We start from the raw sequence: 27866 nt of genomic DNA, 5'->3' as shown, positions 1-27866 counted from the left end.
ATGCAGGAGTTGGAGGTAGGTCCCCTACACATTTGTAGCAGATGTGCAGCTTGGTCTTCATGTGGGTCTCCTAACAATGGGTGCAGGGGCTGTCTCTGACTCTGGCCTGCCATTGGATTCACTTCCTGTAGCTCGACTGCCTGGTTAGGCCTCAGCAGGAGAGGATGTGTCTAGTCCTGCTGGGACTAGATGACCCAGGGTGGAGTGGTAACCTTGAGGAGAAGGTGAGGGGGTAAAAGGGGAGGGATTTGTAAGGACAGGACTGGGAGGGGAGGAAGGAGGGGGATGTAAAATGCGGTTGGGATGTAAAATTAACAAAAAAAATATTGAAAAAGAAAAGAAAACAACGTTTCATGAGATGCTGAAAACTTGTTTTGTTTTTTTTTTCAAAGCTAGTTGTGGGGGCCTGGGAGATGATTCTGTATGTAAAAGAGCTTTCTTATTACATAAGCATGAGGACCTGAGTTTGAACCCCGATACCTTCATAAAATATTGCACATGACTGCACATGCTTGCAACCCCAGCATTAGGAGACTGAACCCAGGAACTCACTGGGCAGCCAGCCTCACTAAACAGGTATGCTTCTCAGTCATGGACATTTCTCAGAGAAATAAGGGAGAGAGAAATAGAGGACAGTGTCTGACATCCTCCTCTAAACTCCACTTTCATGTGCTGCACACACACTCATGTTCATGCAACTCACAGACACACACACATACACACAAAACACATTCATGAACACACACACACACACACATATACACATACACACTGCACAAAGTTTAAAAAGCGTCTCTGAACACACAGCCAGTTTCCAGTGCACAAAGGGAGTGGTGGTCCTCAGGCTAAATGTACTTTGTTCTGACATAAGAAGGCCCAGATCAGGTTGTGTGGAGGCCTGGGCCTTGTTGTGAAGGAGAGGCAGTGACAAACTTTCCTGAGAAATAGAGATTAAAAAACAAAACGAAATAAAACAAAAATCAACTATTTTTTAAAACCATTCCACTGCTGGAGAGGATGTGAAGAAAGAGGAACACTCGTCCTTTGCTGGTGGGATTGCGAGCTGGTAAAACCACTCTGGAAATCAGTATGGTGGTGCATCAGAAAATTGGACATAGCTGAGGACCCAGCTATACATTCCTGGGTATATACCCAGAAGATGCTCCAACATGTAATAAGGACACATGTTCCACTATGTTCATAGCAGCCTTATTTATAATAGCTAGGAGCTGGAAAGAACCCATATGCCCCTCAACAGAGGAATGGATACAGAAAATGTGGTACATTTATAAAAAGGAGTACTACTCAGCTATTAAAAACAATGAATTCATGAAATTCTTAGGCAAGTGGATGGAACTAGAAAAATATCCTTAGTGAGGTAACCTAATCACAAAAGAACACACATAGTATGTACTCCCTGATAAATGGATATTAGCCCAGAAGCTTGGAATACCCAAGATATAATTCACAGACCACATGAAGCTTAAGAAAGAAGACCAAAGTGTGGATACTTTGGTCCTTCTTAGATAGGGTACAAAATACCATGGGAGGAAATACAGAGACAAAGTGTGGAGCAGAGACTGAAGGAAAGGCCATCCAGAAACTGCCCCTGGGGATTCATCCCATATACAGTCACCAAACCCTGACACTATTGTGGATACCAACAAGTGCTTGCTGACAGGAGCCTGATATAGCTGTCTCCTGAGAGGCCCTGCCAGTGCCTGACAAATACAGAGGGGGATGCTCTCAGCCAACCATTGATGTGAGCACAGGGTCCCCAGTGGAGGAGCTAGAGAAAGGACCCAAGGAGCTGAAGGAGTTTGCAGCCCATAGGAGGAACAGCAATATGAACCAACCATACCCTCAGAGCTCCCAGGGACTAAACCACCAGCCAAAGAGTACACATGGAGGGACCCATGGCTCCATCCACATGAGTAGCAGAGGATGGCCTGGCCAGACATCAATGAAAGGAGAGGCCCTTGGTCCTGTGAAGGGACCCAGGGTAGGGGAATGCCAGGACAGGGAAGCAGGAGTGGGTGGGTTAGTGAGCAGGGGGAGGAGGGATGGGATGGGTGTTTCTGGAGGGAAAATGAGGAAAGGGGATAGTATTTGAAATGTAAATAAGAAGATATCTAATTTTTTAAAAATCCACAATTAATTACAGGTTATTCATATTGCCCACCACCCCCAGTGTATTTGTAGAGCCCAGATTAAGAATTCCCAGTTTTTCTAGGTATGGTGGTGCACTTCAGAGACAGAAACAGGAGGATGTCTGTGAGTTTGAGGCCAGCCTGGTCTGCAAAGCAAGTTACAAGACAGCCAGGGCTGCACAAAGAAACCCTGTCTCAAAACAAAAACAAAAACAAACAAACAAACAAAAATGCCCAGTTTTAGCTGGTCATGGTAGTACACACTTTTAAGTTTTGAGCTTGGGAGACTGAGACACGGGGATTTTGAGTCTGGAGCCAGCCTTGACTACTTAGAGAACCTGGCTTCAAACAAACAAATAAATCTTCATTAAGAGGAACACATTAGCCTGGAAAGTTTGGGAGCCTTTGGCCACCAGCAGAGCCTTCTCCTGTTGATGGAGAGAGGAAATAGAGGTGACAATCTAAAAGACCCACAGTCTGCAAGACGGAGACACTGGGCCGTTTATGGAAGTAGGATTTCAGAATTAGCTGGAAGCTTTTAAAAATCTCCACAGAGCAGGAGGGGAGCAGGTAAAGATTCTGCCACAGAGCTGACCTTTTGGGAGAGGAAAGACCAGCTTAGGAATTTTAAGAAGTGTTTGCCTTTGCATAATGCAGCGCAGGTCCTCAGTGAGCAGAAAACAGCTCTATGACCAAGCAGATCCAAGACAGACAGACAGACAGACAGACAGACAAGCAACAGGGTTCAAGGTCAGCTGAGCCCTTTGCCCCGTGGCATTTAGTCCTTTTTTCCCCCCACAACAAATCTGTGTTTCTGCTCTAATGAATTCCAGGACATTAAGATGTGTGAATATGAGCTTCCGGTCCTCGAATTCCTCCTCTAATTAGAGCTGGGTTGAGTGTGTGCAGTAATGAGCTGGCTTTCACACACTCCCGACTACCCCAAGGCCTCCACTGGGAACATCCCTAACACGAGCAGGGTATGGGGGCATACCAAGGGCACACCCAAAGGGTATACTGAGTCACTTGCTAGAAGTGCTAAGGACAGCTGAGTCACCAAGTGCTGGATGAGGTTAGAAGAGACACAGACTGTGTGGGCAAAGGCGGACCAGAACAAGAGAGGCTATGTGGCAAGAGAGGGTGCAGGGTAAGTAGGTAGGAATGGGGTATGATGTGTCTTCAAGGGGGGACTGAAAGATGGAGGCATGTTCTAAGTATTAAATCGGGGGTAGGAGTCAGGCAGTGGATTAATATATTCCAATAGGGTTCGAAGTTTACTTGACTTGCCTGTGGCTGAAATGAGATTGATTGACTGATTGATGGACTGTTGATTGGTTGGTTGATTGTATGTGTTAAGGAGTGAAGGAGAGCAGGATTTTCTATCAGGAACCTCTCTCCCCCAGCCGCCATTACCCATCTCTGGAGAGAGCACAGAGCAGGGTCCCTGCTGATTCTAAGTGAATGCTGTGTAGCTTTGTCAAGAGGACACTGCCCTCTGCTTAGCTGTCAAGAGCCACCCGCTAGCCCCGTGGCTTCCTCTTCTCTCCACGTCTGCCTTTGCATTTGGAAAATGAGGCTAATGACACTTCATCACCTCTCTGGAGACTGAAACTTAATTACTGATTAACGAAGTGTAGGAAGTTGCTTGGGGCCAGGGCAACAAATGGCCTTATCCTAACCACTGCCAAAACCCTGGAGTGAGTTTACTGTCCCCCTGGCAGGTGGCAGGGCAGCTCCTGGACCTGCACAGGATGGTGGCACTGGGACGATTAAGGAATTTGAAGCTTGTGTCAGCAAAAAGAACCCTAGGGCGTGCGAGACGGAGGGAGGATGCTTGAGGTGAGGGAATAAATTATACATAGCCCACTAAAGACTTGGGCAGACACCAAGGGGACAATGTGGCTCTGGAAGTCACCAGAATTAGAGGTGATCCTTGGGGGTGGGGCTAGGTCTAAGCTCTGGTCAGGTATACAGATGCACGGTGGGAAAGAGGCAGCAGAGACTGCCTTTGTCGTCAACATCTGACAGAAGAGAGGAGTGAATATGTCTGAGGCTTGGGGATTGCTGAATGGGAGGAGATAGGGGACCTTCCTACAAGGTGACATAGAAAACTAGCTTCTGAAGGGAGATGGATGGACAAATGGACAGAGAGAGAGAGAAAGAGAGAGAGAGAGAGAGAGAGAGAGAGAGAGAGAGAGAGAGAGAGAGAGACTGAGATCATCAAGCTTTGACCAACCACAATCAAATTAAAGAAACTAGAGCTCCGTTTGGCTTCAGCTGGGTGTACTGGTCCTTGTTGATAATTCTCTCAAGCCTAGGAGTCCAGGAGAGAATGAAATGCTGTGTGAAGAACAGTACACGGTTGCCATCCAACCTAGGGATTCTTCTCCCTCTGTGAAGGAGAAGATGCATGTATGTGGTAGTGCCCCTCTCCAAACCCCGCATGCTTCGGGACGCCCCCAATAGACACAGCTCTGACCCCTACCTCCATCTCACTAGGCCAGATAACAACCACTGAGTTCAAGTCAATCTGTATGTCCTCTTTGAGCACCTATGGTACAGCCACAACACAACATCATTCCTTAACTTAGTTGCCAAATGCGAGCACGGTACATGTTCTCAAACACAGGGGAGAGATGAACTTGCTTAAGCGTGCAGACACTGTGGCCCAGATTGGTCATACAGCCCACCCACCCAGATTCTAACCTTAGAGACTGCAGTAGCCCAAGAAAGTATCATCATGGTTGGGGGTGTCCATTCAAAGAGACAGCCTGCCTTCCAGTCACAGGGCCATGCCGCGCCCATCCCAAAAGAGCTGTGCTCCTGTAGTCAGAGTGACATAAAGCTCTCAGTGGGGTAGGCCTTCCCTAGACTCTTCCCAGATCATTTCTTCAGTGCCTCAGTTTCTCCATCTATAATAGCCATACCCATGCTGGCCCCAGGGGGATTTATGCCATCCTAGATATCACAGTAAGTCAGAGGAGTTTGACGCCTGAGGAAGGGGAGGTAGAAGGTTGGGAGCGAATGTGTGTACATGCCTTTGTAGGGTCCTGGTTGGACATGAGGAGATGGCCAGAGACAAACACCAGCTTCCGTTCCCAGCCCTCTGTGAACCGGGTAGCTTCAGACATTACGGAGGGCACCAGGAGACTGGGAAAGGGTAGGATGCTGGGCAGAGGAAGGGGGGCAGGAATCATCAGGTCAGACTGCTGAGCACTCTCCTAACAGTGTCCTGCATCCCCACAGGCCCTTCTCCTTCTGGGACTGAACCCGGTCTCCACATCCCTCCAGGATCAGCACTGTGAGAGCCAGTCTCTGGCCAGCAATGTCTCTGGTGAGTGGCCCCTGCCCCTTACCTCTCAGGATGCCAGATTCTCACAGGGCCTCCTTCCTTGGCACAGTCTGTGTGGAAAAAGATCTGGATCTGGAGTCAGTGAGTGGATGAGGACTGAGGTTAGCTCCCAGCCTTGGCTGTGGGCACAGGAGACAAATGTGCTAAATGCTCGCCCACCCATGGTCAACAGGGGAGGGCCCTGCAGGCCTTGCTACTGGGCTGCGAGTTGGGGACATTGGCAGAGGACAAAGGCGGCGGCTGTGGCTAAATGAACTGGAGTGTAGAGCTACATGCTGCCAGCACAAGAGCTTCAAGATGTCACCCACTTGACACCTCAGGCAACTGAGGCACAGAGAAACACTAAGTGCAGAAACTCGGGTGGCAGAGGCAACCTGGCTCCCTCTAGGTTCGCCATACCTGCCCAATAGAAAATGCTAGATGAATGCACCAGGGCCTGCGGCGTAGCCACTGGCGAAGGGCTTCTGTGCAGTTGTTTTATCCCCAGTGAACTAAAAGCCTGATGGGGGAAACTAAGGCATGCACGAGTCTCACAAATCTCCCAGGATGTCACTATCAGTAATAGCAGGGTCTGGACCCAAATCTAGATCTTCTGAACCCCGCGGCCAAGCCTCCTCTCATTCTGGCATGGCCCCTGGGTTGGCGGATGCCAGACAGGATGCAATGGAGAATCTTTTTTGTTCTTCTTTTTTTTTTCTTTTTCCTTTTTTTTTTTTCCGAGACAGGGTTTCTCTGTGTAGCCCTGGCTGTTTTGAACTCACTTTGTAGACCAGGCTGGCCTCGAACTCAGAAATCTGCTTGCCTCTGCCTCCCAAGTGCTGGGATTAAAGGCATGCGCCACCACTGATCCTGTGTGTGTAAGTCACCAGAGATGCCAAGAGGGTCTCCCAGTCTCACCCAAGTCCCCAGGGCTGAGAGCCAGAGGGCAGAATAGCAGCCAGTGGAGGAACGGACTCAAGAATATAAATGAGGCCAGAGGAATTCATTTCTAAAGCTGAGCCTGAAGGGAGAGGAGGCTTTTGCAACTGAGAGAAGCGTTTACAAGGCCCTCTGTTCCCTCACAGAGGTGGAGGAAGGAAGGGAGTGCGGCCGGACCTGCAGTACCAACGGTGTCCGGTACTGGCTCCTAGCTGGGCTCACTCACACCCCAAACTGTGGGGCTCAGGATTGGTACCCAGAGGAAGACCATGCCCTAGACTTCTCTGGACCTTCCTTTGCCCAAATGGAGGGAGGGGGAATCCATGAGGTTGAGTGCACTGACTCTCGAGGCTCTGTCCCACAAACTGTAGAGTGATAGCTACTGGGAACAACCATCGGTGGCTTTTTAAAGCACTTAACAGTATAGGGAGGAGGCCAGGCGGTGGTGGCGCACGCCTGTAATCCCAGCATTTGGGAGGCAGAGGCAGGTGGATTTCTGAGTTCGAGGCTAGCCTGGTCTACAGAGTGAGTTCTAGGACAGCCAGGGCTACACAGAGAAACCCTGTCTCGAAAAACAAAAAACCAAAACAAAACAAAGAAAACTGGGAGGAAGAAGAGAAAGCACGTGCTACCAATTGCTTGGTTACTACAAAGGCGGTGTCAGGAGGCTAGAACGGGGGCAGGGCAGATCTAAGAAGCCGTTCTGAAGGAGAGGGTTGTTTTGTTTTTTTTTAAGTGAACTTGGAGACCGAGCAATCAGTAGTTGGACACCACTGGTTAAGTTTGGCAGGAGAACTCACCAGGATTAGAGAGGCACTAATCCTCTCGGCCTTGGACTACCCACTGGCTGAATTGAGCAGAAAGAGTATTTATTCTCAGTCTGTAGGCAGTTGTAGCCAAGAAGAGCCGGGAGAGTGAGGGAGGGAGGGAGGGAGGGAGGAAGGGAGGGAGGGAGGGAGGGCAGGAGGGTACCCGGAGGAAAGGACCCCATCTTTCCTCTCTACCCCAGGCCAGGTCAGGCTCCATTAACTTGCTTGTGTTCAAGAGAAATGACACCCTGGAGCCACACAGGTGTCACCTGTCCTTGGTGGCAGCAGGCTGTGATGAATGGTGTTCATTCCTCCGTGATTTGTACTGGACGCCCCACCCCCATCCCAGCCTGCCTGGCCTCATAGGATGCAATCCATCACCCTCACCACGGCCTCCGATACAGCCATTTGTCATCTGATGCCAAGACCAATCCAGACCGATGGGTATTGGCAGAGACAGATGGTGAGGGTGGGGCGAAGGGCCCGGGACAGATGGACGGATGTCTGGCCGGAGTGGCTGGCACTGTGCTGAAACCTTTGGGGGCCTTGCACACGCTTCGTGCCAGAAAGCAAGGAGAGGTGAGGTTCCCATGGCCAAGGCCCCGTCATGTGACAGATTACAGAATTGGCTCCTTATAAAATCATGGCATGAGTATGTCTGTGCCAGGAAGAAATAGAATTACAGATGAATAACATCACAGACAAGTAGAATCAGAGCTCACAAGGACCTGGGGTCACCAGCTCCTCTTCCTGTTGTTAAGGTGGCAATGACTCACAACTATTGTAATAATAGCTATTGTGTGTGGATGTCCACTTGTGTTGGGTTCCGCTCTAAGGGCTCAGCCTCATTCAGTCATCACAGTGGAGTCAGCGAGGATTTTTGTTTCTGCTTTAAGGAAATCTTAGACTTCAAGAGGTTGAGTCACTCACCAGAGCACACAATTACCAAGCACTGGCCTCAAGAGCTGAGCTAACTGGACACTGGTTTCAGATTTTGTACATTATGTGGTCACTTAAAAGATTTGTCAGACTCATGGCCCAGTGTATGCAAGTACTTAAAGAAGCAGTGTCACCCTGAAGTTTTCCCTACACGTACTGAGCTTTCATATAGCCATATAGTTTCCTCAGCACCTACTATGTGCTTGGACCTCTACTAGGTATTAAGTGTAAAACTCAAGAGTGTTCAGAGCCACAAAACAGGATTCTCATGGGCTCCTACCTACTCTCCTGGTGTGTCCCTAGTGATACCTTTTGTTTTTTCCTTTTTCATATTTTGAGAAAGGGTTTCTCTGCGTAGCCCTGACTGTCTTGGAACTTGCTCTATAGACCAGGCTGGCCTCGAACTCAGAAACCCACCTACTTCAAGACACCTATCTTTGCCCTGCCTTTCTTTACATCTTAACTCAAGGTGACGAGCCTGTCTGAATGCCTGTGTGCCTCTCTCTATGCCATGTCACCCACAGTGCCTGTCTCGGGTGCCCACAGGCACCCGGCTGCTCCCCAGCAGCCCCAGAGTTCCTCTCTCCATCTCAAGCCAGATGGGTAAATGGACTTCCCAACTGCAGGGGGATGGCAGATTCTCACACCCTTTGTGATTCGTCCAGAAGCACGTGATGGGAGACCCCCTCCCACCTGGGCAGGAGCATTACCGACAGTGAAAGGGTCCTGGGAACACCCTTGGGCACTGATCTTGATAGGGAGGGAGCTGTGTGGCCAATTTAACAGAAGAAATCAGTGTCCAACTGTACACAAGCCGTAACTAGGCCACCCTTGAAAGAGTTCTTATCTGTTAACTGAGTGATCCAGTGACAAGTGACAACCCCAGATACCTCAGCAAACACCTCCTTGGGACCTTCGTACTGGCTGCTCCCTCTCCTCCATGTAGGCACGTGACTCCCTCCTTCCAAGTCTGTGATTAAACTTAGTGTTTTAGAGAAATACCAAATAAAAGTAGCGCCTAGTCCGTCTTCATCTCTGTACACTATTTGTAGTATTTCCCACTGGATAGCACACGCTTGCTCACCCACTGTCTCTCCCAGTAGAGTTGAAAGCCCCCTCAGGGCCGGGCATCTATCTTATTCATTTTTCTGTCCCCAGTTCACAACATTTCTTGGGTAAGTTAAGTATTTGAATTTTGTTTGTTGTGTTTTTGTTAAGAGAGGGAAAGAGCATGAAAGAGGGGAGGGAGGGTGGAGGATCTGGAAGGAGTTGGGGGGAGGGGAAAATATGACCAAAATATACCCGGTGAAAATAAGAATCATTTTAAAAGCGCCCCCCCCCCCCGTGTTCTCCCCTGTCCATTCGGCAGCTGACCAGGAAGGGGCTCGTAGGTAGGTGGCTGGCTATAGGATGGGTTAGCGCCCTTACCACAGCTCACCTTTGCTGCCACAGGCTGGTCAGCCTGATTAGCTAGGAGGTTGGCTTGGCCTGATCCAAACTGCTTCTCATCTCAAAATGATGACAAGTTAGGGTAATACCACCTCCCACCCAAAAGGAGAGAAGAGGAGGGGAAGGGAGGGGAGGGGAGGGGAAGGGAGGGGAAGGGAAGGGAGGGGAGGGGAAGGGAGGGGAAGGGAGGGGAGGGGAGGGGAGGGTGTTTATTTGAGGCAGTTGTACCTGTAGAGGTCATTGGCCTAAACATCCAAGCGTCGGGTTGGCTGAGGTGGCTCAGTGAGCTAAAGCGCTTGCCGCCACACCTGAGCACTTGAGTTCCATACACAACGACCAACATGGTAAGAGAAAATTGATTCTCCCAAGTTGTCTTCTCCGTATGAACCATGGTGGCGTGTTTCTCTCTGTGTGTGTCTGTGTGTGTATACATGAGTGTGTGATGGAGGGGGGGGGGGTGGGAGGAAGGTGGAGACAGAGACAGACAGAGTCAGAGAAACAGAGAGACACAGAGAGAGATTAAAATTTTAAAATAATTCAAGCTCCAGCAGCCTTTGAGATCCTTGGGTGCGTCAGGCCAGGACATGAGAATTCCTATGCTCTGATATCGGCCTCTGCACCTGCTTCTCCGGGTATTTCCTCTGCCCTTCAGCGCTTTAGCCTTAGTATATCCTCTATCCTCTTTCTCCCAGTCTCCCTAACACACTCCAAACTGGGGGCATGGCAAAGCACCCTTCACAATGCCTGGTAACAGTCACGCTGATCCCCATGTCTTATCTATGGTCCTCTTTGGAGGCCCTGTCCGTCTACTGCTTCCCCAGGTCCACAGGGTGAGCTGCAAACGCTGGTCAGGCTGAAGGTTACTGGACAGTGGGGACCCCGGAGAGGTGGTCCCGGGACTGGAGGCACGCTGGGCAGCGCTGTCTGAGACCCCGATGTGCTGCCTGCTCCCTGCTGGGTCCGTGCCCTCTTTTCCTTTCCCTTTCCCGGTACCCTGGAGCTCCCAGAGCCGGACTGAAACCCTAGTGCAAGTTCAGCAGCTTAGTGCATCAGTGGAGCCCAGCCGCAGCTCCTGATTGGCCCCCATACGCTTGACTCCGCCCTCTCCCACACTGCCCACCCACAGGTCCCGGTTAGGCTCTCTGGAAGAAGCTGGTGTCTTTGTTGCCTACCCCGTTCATTCCACCTCTCTTCTCCAGTCTTGCAGCTTTTCAGAGACTTTCATGCTCCAGGATTTTCTGGGCTTTTAATATAAAGGTCGCTTATATCCCCTTTGTCACTTCAGAAGCTTTCTATGAGCGTCGGGGACCGGCGCAAGGAACATGGCGCAGAAAGAAGGGAGCACCAGCCAGATATTGCAAAAGGCAGATGCCGGCCAGAGACCTGTGTGGAGCAGTGGAAGCTCCTGGCTGGCCTCAGAAACTTAGGGTTCAAAATTTACCCTGCTCGTCCCTGGATGGTCAATGGGCGGAGTCAGAGTTCCCGGGAGAGATTGGGGGATGATGCTTCCAGTGGGAGACGCCTCCAGGCAGAGCCTCACTGCTCTAGCTGGTCTTGACATCAAATGGTGCTAGCTGGCCTTAGGTCCTTCCTGCCTCTGGCCTTCCAGAAGTGTATGTAAGAACTGTTAAAAGTAAGGAGAGAGGCAGGTGCTGTCATTGGCAGAAGGTATGTTAGTCATTTCACTCCCTGGACACCTGACAGCATACTGACCTCCACCATGCTGGGTGAATGCCAGAGCCCCTGTGAGGAAAGTGTCCTCACCGACAGCAGGAGATCTGAAGCCGGGGAACTCAGCCTCCCAGGCACTGTAGTAGGCTACATTCACATTCACATTCCTGTGAAGGCTGGGCTCCTATCTACGCTGAGGCTTTGCATTTCCTGTCTTTACTAGGGCTGAGGATGGGCAGAACCCTAGAGAGGTGTCTGTCTGCCTGGGACCCCACTTCTCTTCTCCTCACTAGCTGTCTCTGCCCCTAGGCCTGCAGTGCAATGCCTCCGTGGACCTCATTGGCACCTGCTGGCCCAGGAGCCCTGCGGGACAGTTGGTGGTTCGACCCTGCCCTGCCTTTTTCTACGGTGTCCGCTACAACACCACAAGTAAGGAAGAAGGGAGAGGGTGGGCTGCTGGGGCTGAGGGAGGGATGGCAGGTTGGACGTGGAAGGAAGAAGAGTCAGCACCTCTCCTCGGGCCAGCCCTGCTCTCTGCTCGCTCCTGCTGATTCTTGCAGAGAAAACACCTTCTATATAACCAAAGGCACAAGGACTCAGAGAAGTTAGGAAACTTGCCCACATCACCAGCCAACAGGGGTGAAGCTGGAATATGCAGGTCTGCCTGGCCCTTTCTTCTTGTGGTTGACAAGCTTCTGGTTAGTCCCGTTGTGCCTCAGCCACTCCTGAGATAGGTGGGTCATTGTCCTAATAGGGCAAGGAATTTCCATGGAGACAGGGCCCCTTGAGTGCCCAGTCCACGATAGAAAGTGACTTGTATCCAAGTATCCCTGGCCCACAGCTGTAGTGGGGGGTGGGGCAGGACTGACCCGTGGACGGGGCAGATACTGGATCCCCCTGTAAACACCTTCCTCCTGAGGCCCAGCCTTCATTCTGGGCTTTGCAGCTCCGTGCTATAGCATCTGCCACCCTCAGAATTAATTTGCTTTCTCCTGCCAATGACTCAGGTCCCTGCTACCACGAGAAAAGACAGATGGAGCCCAGGGGCCCTGGACTATACAAAGGAGGTTGGGTTCTGGCTCCCCGAGGCTAGGAGCCCCTGTGTGAGTCCTGAAGGTGTGGCAGGTCCAAACAGGTGCCAAAAGGGACCAGAGACCAGGTGGCCCATGTCGAGCCTCACTGGGTCACCTCAGGACATTCTCCATCCTTGTGGTCCTCAGGCTTCCTCATCTGAGGTTTAGGTGACCTCTTCCCACTCCAAACTCCCAAACCTCTCCTCCCGCCCCTCCTTCATTTACTAGATGGCTGAAGAGGGTAAGATTAGGAATATAGACAGAGGATTTGAGGTGGTGGCCACGGGAAGGTCATGAGAGAAAAGAGAAGAAATACTAGACTTGGTTTGGGGTCTAAGGCGGAAAGGCCAGGTAAGAAAAAGTAAAGGTCAGAGGTCAAAGAGGAGACTTTGTGGCACATAGTTGGCCAGTTCCAAACTGGGCATGTTGTTTTGTAAAGAGGAAACCGAGGCATGGATCGATGGATAACTCAATCAGGGTCACAGTACCTGAAGGTGGAGTCAAAACCCAGGGTCCTAAGGCCTGCATGTTGCTCTTTGCATACCAGCCCACACCTTGTCCCAGTACACTGGCAGCTCATGCTGGCACAGCCAAGCTCCCCGGAAAGTCTCTCTCCCTTCACTGCAGCACCAGGGCCTGCTTGGCACTCATCTCTCTCTTCCTGCCTACTGCGCAGTCTCAGTCACTCCAGGCTAAGCCCTAGTGTGCCCAGTCTGCTCCCGTGACAGCTCACTCATTTCTGTTACACCTTTCTGCGCCTCACCATGGCCTGACTCAAGTCTACGAGGCTGTCTGTGGTTACGGCCTGCCTACTTTTGCAGCCAGTCCCAGCCATCCTCTATGGGTACCCTCGGTTCAGATTACCAAGGTTTACTGGACACATTCCTGCAAGTGCTTTATTGCTATAGTACACATGGGCCCTGCCTTTAATAGGAGTCAGGCACCCTGCACTCCAGCCCACCTCTGTCTGCCCATACTTGAAGAGTCCTTGGTTTGGAGCCATCTCTGGACCTTTGTTTTGCTATCTGCAAGATGGTTGGGGGTGTGGTGAGGTACACTCTGGGTTCCCTTGATCACCCAGTAGTTCCAAGAAGAAAGTTGAGATGTTGGTTTCCCTGGCATGGGCTGCCAGACGCCCCAGGCAGGTGCCCCTGGCGCCGACAGTGGGAGTGCACCCAGGAAGGTGCCAGGAAGGGGCAGAGCTGCTCCTAATCATTAGCTTCTAATTAACTCATTTGCTGATGAGGTGCTGCTAGGACTTCCAAGCTGCTCCTTACCGGTCTCCCTCCTGCGGCATCAGATCTTCAGAGGGATGGGAAACATTTCCAAAAATATCCATTTTCCCATGATCCTCTAGGAGGACTGCTCAGCTCAGCAATTGGACCAGGAGGTTGGCTCCTCCCTGGTAACAAGCCCCTGTGGGCCAGGCTTGTTTTCCTTCAGGGTCAGTTCGTCCCTCTGGGCCAAAGCCTACTGCCTCTGATGGTCTGTCCATCCTGTGGGCCAGCTCCAGACGCCTACCTTAGGTGGGGGGTGGGGGAGTGAGGAAGCTGTTGAACAAAGAAGACTTAAATCTCTACCTGCACCCCTTGGATAGAGACAAACGATGCGTTCTGTTATGTAAGGTTATATAAAAACAGCTCAGAGACAACAATAATAGACATAGGGCCGACACCAATGCCTGGACAGTTCCGACTGTTAACTGAAAGCACTAACCCAAAGAGGCGAGGGGATCTTCAAGATGGCTCTGTCTCAAGTCAGGGAGGCTGAGCGACCAAGTGACTCACCCAAGGTCACACAGGTTGTAAGGGTAGTGCCAGCGTTTGCACCCAGACCCTGTGGCTCGAGGGGCCCTGTTCTGAGCCCTGCTGTGTGCTGAGTCTCTCTGCCTTTTGCTCTCCCCGCCCCCATCCCTGCCATAGCCCCTTTCTCTGCTGACATTCTAAGCAGCCTCTGGTTGATGCCAGGCACGTCCTCCCCATACTGTGTGCTTGTTCTCGGCCTCCTATCCCCGCCGGAATCCCAGAGCATCCCCATTGTGAGCCCCTTGGGGATCAGCTCTTATTTAAGACCAGTGGAGAGCCTTTGGCCTCATTGCTGACTCTATCCAGATCATAGCTTTGCACCGGACTCCGATTTGCTCACGGTGAGGCCAAGCAGAGCTAGGAAAATCCATAAAGATAATTTTCTCCATCAGCTAGCTGCAGCCAGAGCAGTTTCTCGGGTTAGAGAGGAGGAGGCCGCAACCTTTTAGGTTGGGAAGTCAAGCCAGCTCCTTCTGTTTGGGCAGCTTTAACTCCCCCTGGCTTCTCACTGTGCATCTACCTCTGGTCCTGATGCTGCAGAGAGGCAGCCCCCAGGCTGATGATGGGCCTTAGGCACCACCTGGAGCATCTTCACCTTTAGAAAAGAATGGAGGGGCTGAGAGGCACTGCTCAGTCACCGCTGAGCTATATGCCTTTAGCCCCTGTTGGGCCCCAAGCCCAGGGCTTGGGACTCTGGCAGCTTGTCCTGCCCTCTTCCAACCTGTGGGTCAGCTGGAGCCACAGAACAGACTGTAGGAAGAAAGTCTACAGTCGAGATGACCCAGAGCTGGAGTGAGAGCCAAGGAAGTGTGGTTAACAGTATTGATGCCAGAGAGGGTGTGGGAGACTCCTGGTCTACCTCCCTGATAGATTCCCCAGCTCTGCTACCCACAGGGCTATGCAGGAAATGGATAAAAGAGGCTCTTTGGTTAACCTTGCACCTCCCAAGGCCCTAAAGCTAAGGCCCCTCCAAACCTCCTCCAGTCTGACAGACACAGGATTTCCTACCCTTGTAGCCACTCTCTGACCTCTTTTCTAATGTCACATCCCAGGCCAAAAACAGCAGAAGCAGCAGGCCTAGTAGTGAGCTATGTGACACATGAGACCCACTCGGTGCCATCCCCAGGACACCCCTGACATCTGCCCAAAAGGCCTCCCCTGTGAGGCCTCCGACATAGGGCATGCTGTGGAGAAATGGTAATGTTGGGACCTCTGTAAGTCTGACCCTATGGGAAACGTTCCAGTGTGAGAATTCCACACAGAGAGACAAACACAAGGGGACCCATCGTTTAAGCCACCCAAGTGAGCAGGCAGTAAGTAGTGCTATGTATCTGCCCATCCTCCAGGTCCCGCCCAGCCATGCATCTTTTTTTTAAAGGTAGTTTCACTATGTAGCTCTGGCTGGTCTGGAACTCACAGAGTCACTGCCTCTGTCCTAATGCTTACACCTCCACTTCCTGCTGGCCAGTGTATCTCAAGTCACAGGGTGGGTCATTCTCTGTCATCATGAAGGACCCCGAACAAGAACATCTTGGAAGAGTAGCAACCAGGAAATTTACCACTGGAGAGAGTTTTGGGAGGCAGCCCTAGCAGGATCGGGCCAGTTTGGGCTGGCAGAGCCAAGGCCCCGTGGACAGCTTGTAGCGTACAGATGTAAACCTCTGTGATACAGAGAAAGAAAGAGGTAGGGCATGGGGTAAACAGGAGCCCCCCTCCCAGTTCAATTCCAGGGTTCCCAGCTGGCAGGCCCTGAGCTAGCTCAGATGTGTGGACAGACAGATGTCTCTTCTAACGTGGGTTTTCTTCTTTTCCCAGACAATGGCTACCGGGAGTGTCTGGCCAATGGCAGCTGGGCAGCCCGTGTGAATTATTCTGAGTGCCAGGAGATTCTCAACGAAGAGGTGAGGTTAGGCTGCCACCCTGAGGGGCAGGCTAGGGCCACCAGCAGAAGCAGGGGTTGGGGGTGTCACCACATGGGCAGTTGGGGCCTGGGGAACTTTCTAGAAGCCGGTGTTGGGACTCTGTCCTACAGAAGCTAGTGGGCCCTCTGAATATGAATAGTGTAGCAAATCCAGTCCTGGCCCTCTTCCTTCCTCCCTTCCCTTCCCCACATCTCTTTCCCTCTCTCCCTTCCTCCCACACTTGTCTTTGGCTGCTTGCTCTGGGTGTGGCACAGGGCCAGGGGCACAGCCGAGCCCAACGTAGCTGGATCCACAGACACCTGAGAATAACAGTAAGGTCCAGCAATGGGGCCTGTGTCAGAGCCAAGGCTGGAAGTGGAGCACTGATGCAGTTTCAAAAAGCCCCAGAGGTGCTTTGCAAAACTTCAGTGGCTTTGAGCAGCTGTTGCTTACTCAGAATGCAAAATTTAAAAGGTCCAAATGGGAAAACATGGAGAAGCATTCCTCCTGTGGCCACCCCTAGCCAGTTGCTCACATGTTCTGCGTGTTCGAGTCAGCGTGTCTCTGTGTGATGTTCTTGGCCTTACTGAGACGTCACCTGTCAAACTACTCGAGGCCTGCGTCTTCCGTGGCCATCTATCCTAGAGACTGTCCCATGTCAGTTTAGAGTGAGCCTCTTCATTTTCGTTAGCCTTGCATCGTATCCACAGTCCAGATGTGTCATAACTTAGTGGGCCAGTCTTCATTCTGTCTTTGGTTTTTACAGACAGCAGCATCACAAAGAATCTTCTACAAATGATGCTTGACAGGTGCATGAACATCTGGGTCCTTCTATCACTGCCTCTCATGCTCAGTCCCCCTTGCCCCATCTAAGGAGGGTGGGAATGGGCTGGCAGAACAAATGAACAAAAGGCAGAGGATTAGAAATAAAACCACTCCAGGCTGCCAGGTGCCTTAGGAGTGAGGAAGACAGACTGGTCCAGGAGATCCTGGAAATTCCATCCTCTGAAAGGTCTGAATTAGAAAGGAACTTGGAGACCCTCCATCCCATCCTGAGATTTCCAGACCTGCTTAATCTCACCCAGAACACTCGTTCACACACAGCCTCCTGAACAGCCAGGGCTTGAAGTGGGTGGAGTGGTGATTGGAATGGGCTGCTAAAATGTTGAGATGTCCCAGAACCTCTTGGCTTCTTACTAAAGATAAGATTCTAATTCTGTGTGACTGGGCTGGGTCTCAAGACTGCCTTTCTTAAGATGCCTGAAAACTCCAGGGCTCTGATGCTCTTGGTTCAAGGGCCACACTTTGTGAACAGGAGGAACTGATCACCCACAGAGGAGTAAAAGATGCACGCAGGAAGCCAGATGGGCTGGAAAAGCCACAGGTATGGTGGTCAGGGATGAGGGTGACACAGGCAGGCCACTAGAAGGAACTCAGTGCTTTCGTCCTGGCCAGGCATCCAAACAGGTCTGATGGCACTGGCCTTTGGGGAAAGATGGTATCTTCCAATCTGGCCAGAATCGGTTCAGCAGAAACTGCTTGTTAGAGTCTGGTCCTGAGGGCACAGCAGAGTGGTTCCTCTCCAGCATCCCACTCGATGACACCGCTCCTCAAGGAGCCTGTGGAGCTCAGGTCTCCAGACCGGACCAGGAAAGGACACTGGCCAAGCTTCCCGGGGCTGGCCTTGTCTTCCTGTGCTTTGGGCATCCTGTTGGCTTCTGCAGTTCTTAGTGACTTGTCCCCAGGAAGTCAGAATGTGTGAGGGTGTCACTGACATCAGGGAGACTGGAGAGGTCATTGGCTGTCTCTTGGGATGTCCCTGGCTGGTCCCTCCAAGTCCCATTGAGAACATCTTTGGGTGTTGCTAGTTTTTCCTTGGGGGAGTGCTGCTGGGTGTCTTTTCAGACAGTGCTGGCCAGAGCTCTGGCCGTGGGTGGAACTTTCTCAGTGTCACCTGCAGTCCTCCCTGGTGTCCCTGGATCATTCATTTCTCAGAGTGCTGGCAGCTGTTTTGATCTGGTTTTGTTACTGTAACAGAATACTTGAGGTTGAGTCTTTTTCATTTTTGAGACGAGGTCACATGCGGTCCAAGCTGACCTCAAACTTCAGATCTATACGAGTGACTGGAGAGATGGCTCAGCAGTCAAAAACACGTGCCCCTTGCTCACATCCAGGGTCCATTCCAAACACTCATGCACATGAAGATAAAACAAATAAATCTAAATATTTTTTTAAAACTTGAGCTCCCAATCCTCCTGCCTCTGCCTCCCGAGATCTGGGCTCACAGACCCCGGCAGCGCCTCCTGTGTTATGGATTGCTAAGAATCCCAAGGCCTCACACAAAGTAGGCAAGCATTGTATCAACTGAGCCACATCCCAGCTTGTAGGTCATGTATAATGAATAGAAATGTTTGGCTTTTGGTCCTGGAAGCTGAGATGATCAAAGCTGAAGGGATAGTATCTTGCAGAGGCTTTGCTGCTGTGTCATCTCATGACAGAAGGCAAAGCAAGGACGAGAGAAAGCAGATGGGCCATACATCCCTTTAGAAGGAACCGGATCCTGCAGTGAGGCCCCCCACTTGGCTGAGAGGCCCCACATCCAACAGCTCTGTACCAGGCACCACGTCTCCAGCCTTTAAACTCCAGGAACACATTCATATCTACAGCAGTTGCCGCATCTCGGGGTGACAGTGGCTCTCTCTGTGACGCTGCCGTCTTGGTGCTCTGGTCTTTGGATTGCATCAGGCCCACAGGTCGAGCAGAACCCGGATCTTGACCCAGCTGTGTCTTTGCCCCTGTGGTTTTGGGCTTTGTTTTCCCATTCCAGAGTTTGTGAAGAAAAATACTAGTGAGACACACTCTCAATGCAGAAGTCCCTCCACCAAGATCTTAAACACAGCAGAGAAGAGACACCCCCTACCCAGAGTGCCTAACCCCCAATCCCTGCTTGTCCTCCCCCCCCCCAAATATCCTATGGATGGAAGGAGAAGAGAATCCTAAAAGCCAGGCTGGTCCAGGTTCTGGTTGCTAACTGTACAGCTTGGATCAACTGTGTGGCCTTTCCAACCAGAAAACAAGGTTGTGGGACCAGCCTCAGAGACTTCACTGAGGACGATGGTATGGGACCCAGCACACAGTAGGTCCTCTCAAAACTATCCAGCTTCCCTCTGACAGAGGAGCCAGGGTAAAGGCCAGCAAGATCCTCCCCCCAACCCCCTCCTAGACCCGAAGAGAACGCTGGGGCACGGCAGCCGCTCAGCTCCACAGATGCTGTTATTACCCAGGGGCTTCTCTGCATGGAAGTGTGGAAAATTTAATAAAAGGAAATCAAGTGTTGATTCCAGACAGGCTTTGCATTGTGCATGTCTGTCTGGAGCCTCTGGTAGGATCCTGGCATCTGCTGCAGCCCCTTAGAGACCCTCAGTGTTTGTAGGTCAGATTGGACGCCCCTGCCCCTTGCCTCCCTGCCGTCTCTGTTCACCATCTTGGGGTCCCAGGGCTCCAGCTGCATGAGCTGCTAATCTGGGGCTCTGCCTTCTTGGGGCCAGGAAAGGGTGAATGGGAGTTTTGCACTGGGGATCTGCTAAGAGCTGAGCACTGGGTCCCGGCTGGTCCCCTATGGAGTTATGACCCATTTGTAGCATCAATACCTTGCCAAGCTTCTCGTAGAGGTAAGAGATGCTTTAAGCTGAACTTAGCAATCTTGAGCAAGTCCACGCACCTCTGGGTTTCTTTTTCCTGCAAAGGAAGTTACAGATGCTTTTCCAGCTTTTCCCACGGGACCGCTTTGAAGCTTTAAGACGAGGAAAACTCTTAAGTGGGAAGGCTTGCGCCTGTAGCTCCTATCACGTATTCATAATTGAATAATTAAGAAAGGTAGGGGCCAGAGAGATGGCTCAGTGGATGAAGGCGTGTGCCAAACCGAGTTTAATTAATCCCAAGGATCACCTGGTGGAGGGAGAGACTTGGCTTGTGCAAGTTGTCCCTAACCTCCACACGCATGCCATGACACACACACACACACACACACACTGGATAAATGAATGTAATGGCTGAGGATGTAGTTCACAGTAGGCAGAGTACTTGCCTAGTCTGCTCAGGACCCTGAGTTTAATCCAGAAAGAGGGGGGTTAGCATCTGGAGGAGGCAGGGGCGGAGGGAAGAAACGGAGAGACAGTGTTCACTTGGGGCAGGCTCTGGGCCCGGGATGAGGGAAAGGCTCTGGGAACAAGGAATCTGTGCTTTCTTCTTTCGGGGTTTGTGTGTGGTACATGCATGTGTTCATATATGCATGTGGAGAACACGCATCCATGTATATCTGTGGAGGTCAGAGGTGGATGTAGGGTGTTTTCTGTAATGGTTTTCCACCTCAGTTGTTGAGACCGGCATCTCTTCACTAAGCTGAAGCTGACAGTGTTGCTGGGCTGGCAGGCCAGTGATGCAGGGATCCACCTGTCTTGGATCCTCTGTGTTAAGGTTACAGATCCCCCTCAGCCACACCCAGATTTCATGGGGGTGTCAGGGATCCAAACCCTGGTCCTCATTCAGCCAGACTCGGGTGTGACCAGGAGGATGGGAACTCAGTTCAGAAGTGAATGAGAAGTGAAATCCTGGAGGGCTGGGGTCTCTGTACCCACCGGAGCCTGTGGTGTCAGGATGGAATGAGACATGGGCATCTGTGGCCACTGGAGTGTGTTGTGAGTGTGTACAGTGTTAATGTGACATTGGAGAACTGTGTGACATAGGTACAGCTTCAGTTCATATCTGGCTGCAATACATGACAGACCAGATTGAGAGACTGGTCCAAGCAGGTGGTGTTACTCCAAGGTAGCACGTGACTCACAGGGTCACCCTGGAGCAGGGCAAACCCTGTTACTGTTACCCACTCTTCTCCAGCACCCCTCCCTGGTGCTGTCCTCTCAGAGCTGTTTAGTTCAGTGGGTACAGAGGTGCAGCTGTGCAGGAGGCTCACCTCTGCCCTCTCTCCTGCCTCAGAAGAAGAGCAAAGTGCACTACCACATTGCCATCATCATCAACTACCTGGGCCACTGCATCTCCCTGGTGGCCCTCCTGGTGGCCTTTGTCCTCTTCTTGCGGCTCAGGTGAGAAGGCGTAGGCACTGCCTCCTGCCAACCCCTGGGCCCCTGAGTGTATGTGGGGAGGTGGGTAAGACATAGGCACAGCTACGGGGTAGGGGCGCTGACCAGGGGGTAACCTGCCTCTCATTTGAATAGACAAGTATCATCTATGTGACGCTCAGGTCTCTCCGGACCTCTGCAGAGCCATGCCTGTCCGTTCTCCCAGCAGCCACTGGGGGAAGTAGAGTAGGGAGAAGGAAAGCCCAGGCTCTCCTGGGACCAATGCCTAAAGCCGCTCTGTATCCATCTTGGGGTTATAAGGCAGGGAGACCCCTAGAGGTGAGGGTTTTGTCGGGGGGGGGGGGGACATCCATGTCACAAGTTCAAATGTGCCATGGCCCGAGTGATAGGTAAGCACCAGAAGCTAAAAGCCAAGACAGGGCTTACTGCTGGAGGTTTCTCCTGTTTGTAAGCACTCTGCTTTTTAATCCTGGGGTGTGGGAAAGGAGGGGGATTCCTGACCACACCAGGCTCTTCCCGGAGCAGATGTCTTGGTGTCCCCCAATAGGACAGGGCCAGTGGAGTTCAGGCCAACCCGTCAGCCTTGCTCACTCCAAGGTTCAGACCCTCCATTCCTGCGTCTGGACTGGAGTGAGGCTGGCACCTGCCCTCATCCTCTCTCTCCTCCCGTTGCTATGGCCACCTGCCCTCTCCCGCTGCCCCAGGAGCATCCGGTGCCTGAGAAACATCATCCACTGGAACCTCATCTCGGCTTTCATCCTGCGCAACGCCACGTGGTTTGTGGTCCAGCTCACCGTAAGCCCTGAGGTCCACCAGAGCAACGTGGTACGTGCCAGCTAGGGAAGCAGAAAAGGCCGGCCACGCCCAGGTCAGAGGAGCTAGAGTGGGGATACCCTGTAGAAGGGCCAGACCTGGGTACCCACAGAACAGGAATAGGACCCCAGGGAACCTGAGGGTTGGACGCTGGGTGTCCCTGGACACCCCCTGGCTCATGGCATCTCTGGTTGGGGCAGGCCTGGTGCAGGCTGGTGACAGCCGCCTACAACTACTTCCATGTAACCAACTTCTTCTGGATGTTCGGTGAGGGTTGCTACCTGCACACAGCCATTGTGCTCACGTACTCCACCGACCGTCTGCGCAAGTGGATGTTCATCTGCATCGGCTGGGGTGAGCTGGGCCAGCCCTGCCCCCGCCTCTCCTCACTGGGGATGCGGGCCAGCCGGGTCAGAGGGTGGGATGTGCACCCTTCTTAGGGATGAGAGTAGTGGGGTTGCTGTGAAGCATCAGAGCTCAACTGCCATGAATCCTTGCTCTGCTGCAGGCCCCTGGCTGCCCTGGGGTCCTCCTGTGACAGCCGTTCTCTCCCTCAGGTGTGCCTTTCCCCATCATTGTGGCGTGGGCCATTGGGAAGCTTTACTACGACAATGAAAAGTAAGTCGCCCTGTGGGGTCAGATCAGAGCCTGGCTCTACGGCACACTCCCGAGGGGAATTCCGCCATTGTCTCTCCAGTAAAGACAGTGGCTTCAGCATCAACAAAGGCGGAGCTGAGCACTGACCTCAATTCTAGGATCCTTTCCAGTGCTCTTGCAGGGAGGTGACACTAGACAGCCAGGGTCCCAGCCTGTTATCTGTCTGGAGTTTTAAGGAGAGTAATGCCCGAAGCCACACAACCCAGGTTCTGAATTGTGCCATCACCAAGTAGCTATGTGTGACCTCGAAACTCATTGTCACAGCAGGCCTCAGTTTCCTTGCCCATGAAATGGGCATCCTCGTTTTATTTACTACCTCAAGGCTGTAGTGGAAATGAAGGGCATCAGTGCTCACTAAGCCCAGAATAGCGCCTGCCACCCAGTAAATGCTGCATAAATGTTTGTTAACATCAAGGTGTATTTTACAATAAGATTCTACTGTTTTTTTGTTTTTGTTTGTTTTTTGTGGAAACTGGTCCAGGTGGTTTCAAAGACTCTTCCAGTTGGATCTGAAGCCTTGCTCGTGGGGGCCTTCCTCACAAAGATCATATGGGAAGTTCTAGAAAGGTCTATAGTCCAGGGCTCCGTGCTATCAGATTGAGGTGTGGCCTGGGTGACAGGGCTGTGACACCCAGATTGAGCTAAGATTGAGAACTCCGCAGAAAGACCAAGAAGGTGGGAGGAGCCGGGCAAGACAGAGGCCAGTCCCGGAGTCATACTTAAGCATTCCCACTCCCAGCTGGCTGACTGGGGGTTCACACTGACAGGCTCTCCCCTCCCCTCACTGGGCTGCAGGAGAAGCCTGGGGGAGTGTTATCCACATTTGTGAAAGTTGTTCCTTCTGCCTCAGGCTGGGGTGTTTGTGCCTGCAGCAGGGTAGGCTGCAGGGAGTTAACTCGCTGACGTGGGTGTGCGGTATCCCTGCGGGAGGGGGCTATCTTCTTGGGCATTCCTGGATGGGGATGCCAGTGCTTTGTAGGATATGAGATTTTGAATAGAAGAGACGGGACAGGAGGAACAGGGGGGAGAGACAGGAGAAGGCAAGAGATAGGCAGGGAAGGAAACCTCAGAAACGAGCCTGCTTCTACCCTGCCGCAGGAAGGAGGCTGTAAGGTTAGGCGTGAGAAGCCCTGAAGCCCCATCTGGTGGACAAATGCAGACAGTGCAGCAGAAGGGGCGGGGAAGATGAGCCGAGCAGCCTGAGTCCACAAACAGTGGTGTATAACCTGAGTGATGTTTAGAAAACAAAAACAAAAAGCCTTGAAATTTCATCCAGGAGGTCACATATGCTAACTTCACATTCTGGTTTACAGCATCCATTGCAAGTCTATATACCCATAAGAACGTGGGACTTCCGATTTGCCTTGTCCCTACCGACTCCCAGGAGCTTGCCGAACAAAGGGCAGCTCGGGAGGACTGCAAAGCAGGCCTACATCTTGCAATTGGTGCTAGTTGTGAAACCTTGCCTGCATGGGCTGCACTCCGACAGAGTCCCGCAGAAACTGCTACTGGGATCCCTGTTGACGGGGCAGTGAGCATGCGCAGACATTGCCACTGCCAGAGTCAGTGAGCATGCGCAGCCATTGCCCCTGCCAGAGTCCTTCGGTGGACACCGGACAACACGGTGCTGTGCCAGGCTTCAGGCTGTTTTTGGATTGCTGTTTGGAGAATTCTTTCTCTGGGAAACGCAAGCAAGGAGCTACCCCTTCCTTATAGGGACCCAACCACAGACTCAGGTGCAATTAACCAAAGTCCAGATGAGGGAACCAATGAGTTTACAGGGAACGCTTACAGGGCCGAGGTAAGGGGTTATTTACAGGCACATTGGCTACTCAAAGAAGCCGCACCACTAGAAAGTCTCCCCACAGCATGGATAAAGACTTCCCTATCGCTATATGAATGGAGTTAACCTCCATATAGTTAACCTCGGGTTAACTCTACAAGCATCTCCTGAGACCACGAGGCCATGTGCCATGGGCACCTAGAGTTGTAGACAGAGATGGCTGGAATCTCAGGCAAGGGTCCATTGACCCTCCCACCCTACTTCCCCTTTCTATGGAAGGAATGACAACAACCAGTCCCATCTTGTGGGGTCCTTACAAGCAGTCACAACTTCATGGATAAGGATGGTGGCTGTCACAATCGGGCCTTCATGGGCCCTCCCTCCACACAGCTTGCTCCAGCTTTGCCTCCTACAGCAGAAGATAACACCCACTTTGCAGACAGGATCACTGAGGCACTGAAGGAAAGTCAGTTGACTTGGCTTTCTTGGACGTTGGGGTGTCCTTTCCTGACCACTGGCGATGACCCTGCCCTACGTTCAAGCACTATACCACTGAAAGGACTCTGTTGACCCCCTCCTTTCCCTTTCCCTCTGCGGTCTCCTAGGTGCTGGTTTGGCAAACGTCCTGGAGTATACACTGACTACATCTACCAGGGCCCCATGATCCTTGTCCTGCTGGTAAGAGCCTTGGGAGGTAGCAGAAGGCAGGCCAGCATGGGGTGGGACAGTCTGTCTACCATGGACAGCAAGGGTCACCTAGGTGGCTCCAGAGAGGGCACCTGGGCCAAGAGTTTGTAGATATTGAGAGAAGGAGGGAGAGGGAGAGAGTGTGTGTGGATGTGGGAGGGCGGCAGCGGGAATACCAAGGGCTGGTCCCATCCACCCCACCCATTGCCTCCATATGTCCCTGCTACCCATCCCCATCCCCACTCCTTCTGGTGTGTTCCAATTACAGATCAACTTTATCTTCCTCTTCAACATTGTCCGCATCCTCATGACCAAACTCCGGGCGTCCACCACATCTGAGACTATTCAGTACAGGTACCTGCTCCCCAGGAGCAGAGGTTCCAGATCTCTTCCAAGCCAGTCAGTCAACCCCGAAACCACAGATCCACCTTGCCCAGACGTGCCTGAGAAGATCTCCCAAACCCATCACTCTCCCCCGAGCTAGCACAGCCCCACCCCTCCTGGGTAGCCTGTGACTCCGGCCTCTGTCCCACCCTAGGAAGGCTGTGAAGGCCACTCTGGTGCTCCTGCCCCTCCTGGGTATCACCTACATGTTGTTCTTCGTCAACCCTGGAGAGGACGAGGCCTCCAGGGTTGTCTTCATCTACTTCAACTCTTTCCTGGAGTCCTTTCAGGTACCTCCATCCTTCCAGAGCCTTGCCACCGAACTCTGGGGAGCCGGGTTTGCACTATTATGGGACTTTTGGGTGGGGACTGTTATGGCAGAGGCAGAATAGGACTGGAGCAACCTAGGCTGGTAGGACTCCACTCACCTCAGACTCCCTTCTTCCTCAGGGCTTCTTCGTGTCTGTGTTCTACTGTTTTCTGAACAGTGAGGTAAGGATGGCTAGAAGATAGGGTCTCTGCCTTAGGGATTCTGTATGGCAAAGCAAGATGGCACCTCTATTAGACTGGGGGGAAAGGTATCCCTTCCTCATTTGGGAAAACTGGCTCAACCAATAGCAAACCAATAGAAGTAATTATGTGAATGTCACCACCTACTGTAGAACCTGTCACCACACCTGGTAGGCGCCTGCAGCAGCCTAGAGGATGCGGGGGTGGGGAGGGTGAGAGGGGTGTCCTGAGCCTGAGCTCTGAAGTGTAATCTTGTGTCCGCAGGTCCGCTCTGCCGTCCGGAAGAGGTGGCGTCGGTGGCAGGACAAGCACTCCATCAGAGCCCGCGTGGCTCGTGCCATGTCTATCCCCACCTCCCCCACCAGAGTCAGTTTTCACAGCATCAAGCAGTCCACAGCGGTGTGAGCCTCAGGCCACGGGGCAGACAGGCCCCAAGACCTGAGGCGGGGGGAAATGAGGCAGGCTCACTAGTGAGCCTGTCTGCAGAGGCAGGCGGCCTTCCCATTCCTACCCTGGGCTGCAGACCTGATAGCCTGCCCAGCCATGGACAATAGCGCATAGCACTGGGTTGTGCCCGCGACATCTGGCTCCCTGCTGCCCTCTCCCTGGGAAGTTGAAATGGACACTGGGGGCTAGAAACCCTGGGGAAGTTTAATGGGCCCGGTGAGAGCTGCCTTTTCCCAGAGCAGCTCACTGAAGATCTGTAGTCTTCAGCAGCGGTTGGGAGGCCACTTGTTAGCCCCGGGCATCATGGGAAACTCTCTTCTGAGACTGTAAAGCCTCTGAGTGTTAGCAGCGCCTTGGGATGCTACCGAGAACCAACGCCACGTGATCCAGTCAGGAGACCTGGGGATAGCTTTAGAAATCTGGAAACGTCATCAGACCACACTCCGCATCCCCGCATCCCTAGAAGCCACTCGAGCCACCAGAATGTCACCAGTGCTGTGGCGCTGCCACTAGAAAGCCCTGCCTTGCTGCTGTGCCACCTTGCACCTTTAGACTTTTACTGTTCTGCAGGCCAAACAGCTTTCTGTCACTTTATCCACTGACAGCAACAGTCCCCTCGCGCCCCCCCCCAAATCCTCCCACCTGTGAGAAGATGGGAGTCAGGAAGAGGACTGGGCAGCCTGTAAGAGAATCAGAGTAGGCCCAGCCTCTGAGGAAGAAGTGGCCGCTGGGTACCCAGGCCACTGGCTTCAGTGGCTGACCTCGTGAGCTGGGTGAAGGGAGAAAGGGCCTCTGTACTCAAGTGCCCTGAACACTGACAGGTGGCTCCTGGTGACAACTGACAAAGCCCTTGCTCCCAGCCTTGGAGTGGCCCAGTCCTGATTGGGTGGGAGGGCTGAGGAGCCGCAGCAGGACTGAGGGGGGGGTGAGTGATATAAATATTTATCTTTTCAACTACCTTTGTGAAGATGTGCGCTCTGCTGGGGCTGGGGGCGAGCCAGAGAGCAGCCTCTCAGAAGTAGCCGGTAGGGGCCACTGTGTGGTGGGAAGGCTGGTGCATCTCATTCAGGATGAGCCTGAGGACCAGAGGCGGGGCATGAACTCCAGACGTGAAGGTATGGGTGTGACCAAGGATGCTGGTCAAGTAGCAGCTCTTGGCAAGGAAGTGAGTCCTGGAGAGAAGATCTGTGGTAATGGGACCAGGCAGAAGCGGGGCCCAGTTCTGTGGAGGAGAACTAGGTAGCAGTCAGGGAGGCTGAGCAGGCTATGGAGCTAACATCTATCAGGATGCACACATGGAGACATGGTGGCCAGGGTAACCTCAAGGCAGGACTGGAGGGGTAAGGCCAAGGAAGGGGAGAAGGGGAAAGGCAGATGGTACACAGCACATGGCGGGCAGCTGGGACTTCCGGCCTGCTG

At 52.4% G+C, this 27866-nt stretch overlaps 1 protein-coding gene across 1 annotated transcript; it reads left to right on the top strand.

Moving 5' to 3' along the window:
* Crhr1 (corticotropin releasing hormone receptor 1) lies at nucleotides 1-26405 on the top strand. The gene is made up of 14 exons (XM_052194596.1): nucleotides 1-15; nucleotides 132-224; nucleotides 5397-5484; nucleotides 11598-11717; nucleotides 15982-16067; nucleotides 21063-21169; nucleotides 21871-21991; nucleotides 22180-22333; nucleotides 22537-22597; nucleotides 25025-25097; nucleotides 25375-25460; nucleotides 25645-25780; nucleotides 25941-25982; nucleotides 26265-26405. Exons 1-14 carry the CDS (start codon nucleotides 1-3, stop codon nucleotides 26403-26405), a joined length of 1323 nt encoding a protein of 440 aa, XP_052050556.1.
* The last annotated feature ends 1461 nt before the right edge of the window (nucleotides 26406-27866 follow it).

This window comes from Apodemus sylvaticus, chromosome 10, assembly GCF_947179515.1.
Source record: "Apodemus sylvaticus chromosome 10, mApoSyl1.1, whole genome shotgun sequence".
NCBI lineage: Eukaryota > Metazoa > Chordata > Mammalia > Rodentia > Muridae > Apodemus > Apodemus sylvaticus.
The sequence above is the reverse complement of the archived record's forward strand: the minus strand, read 5'-3'. Positions and strand labels throughout refer to the sequence as shown.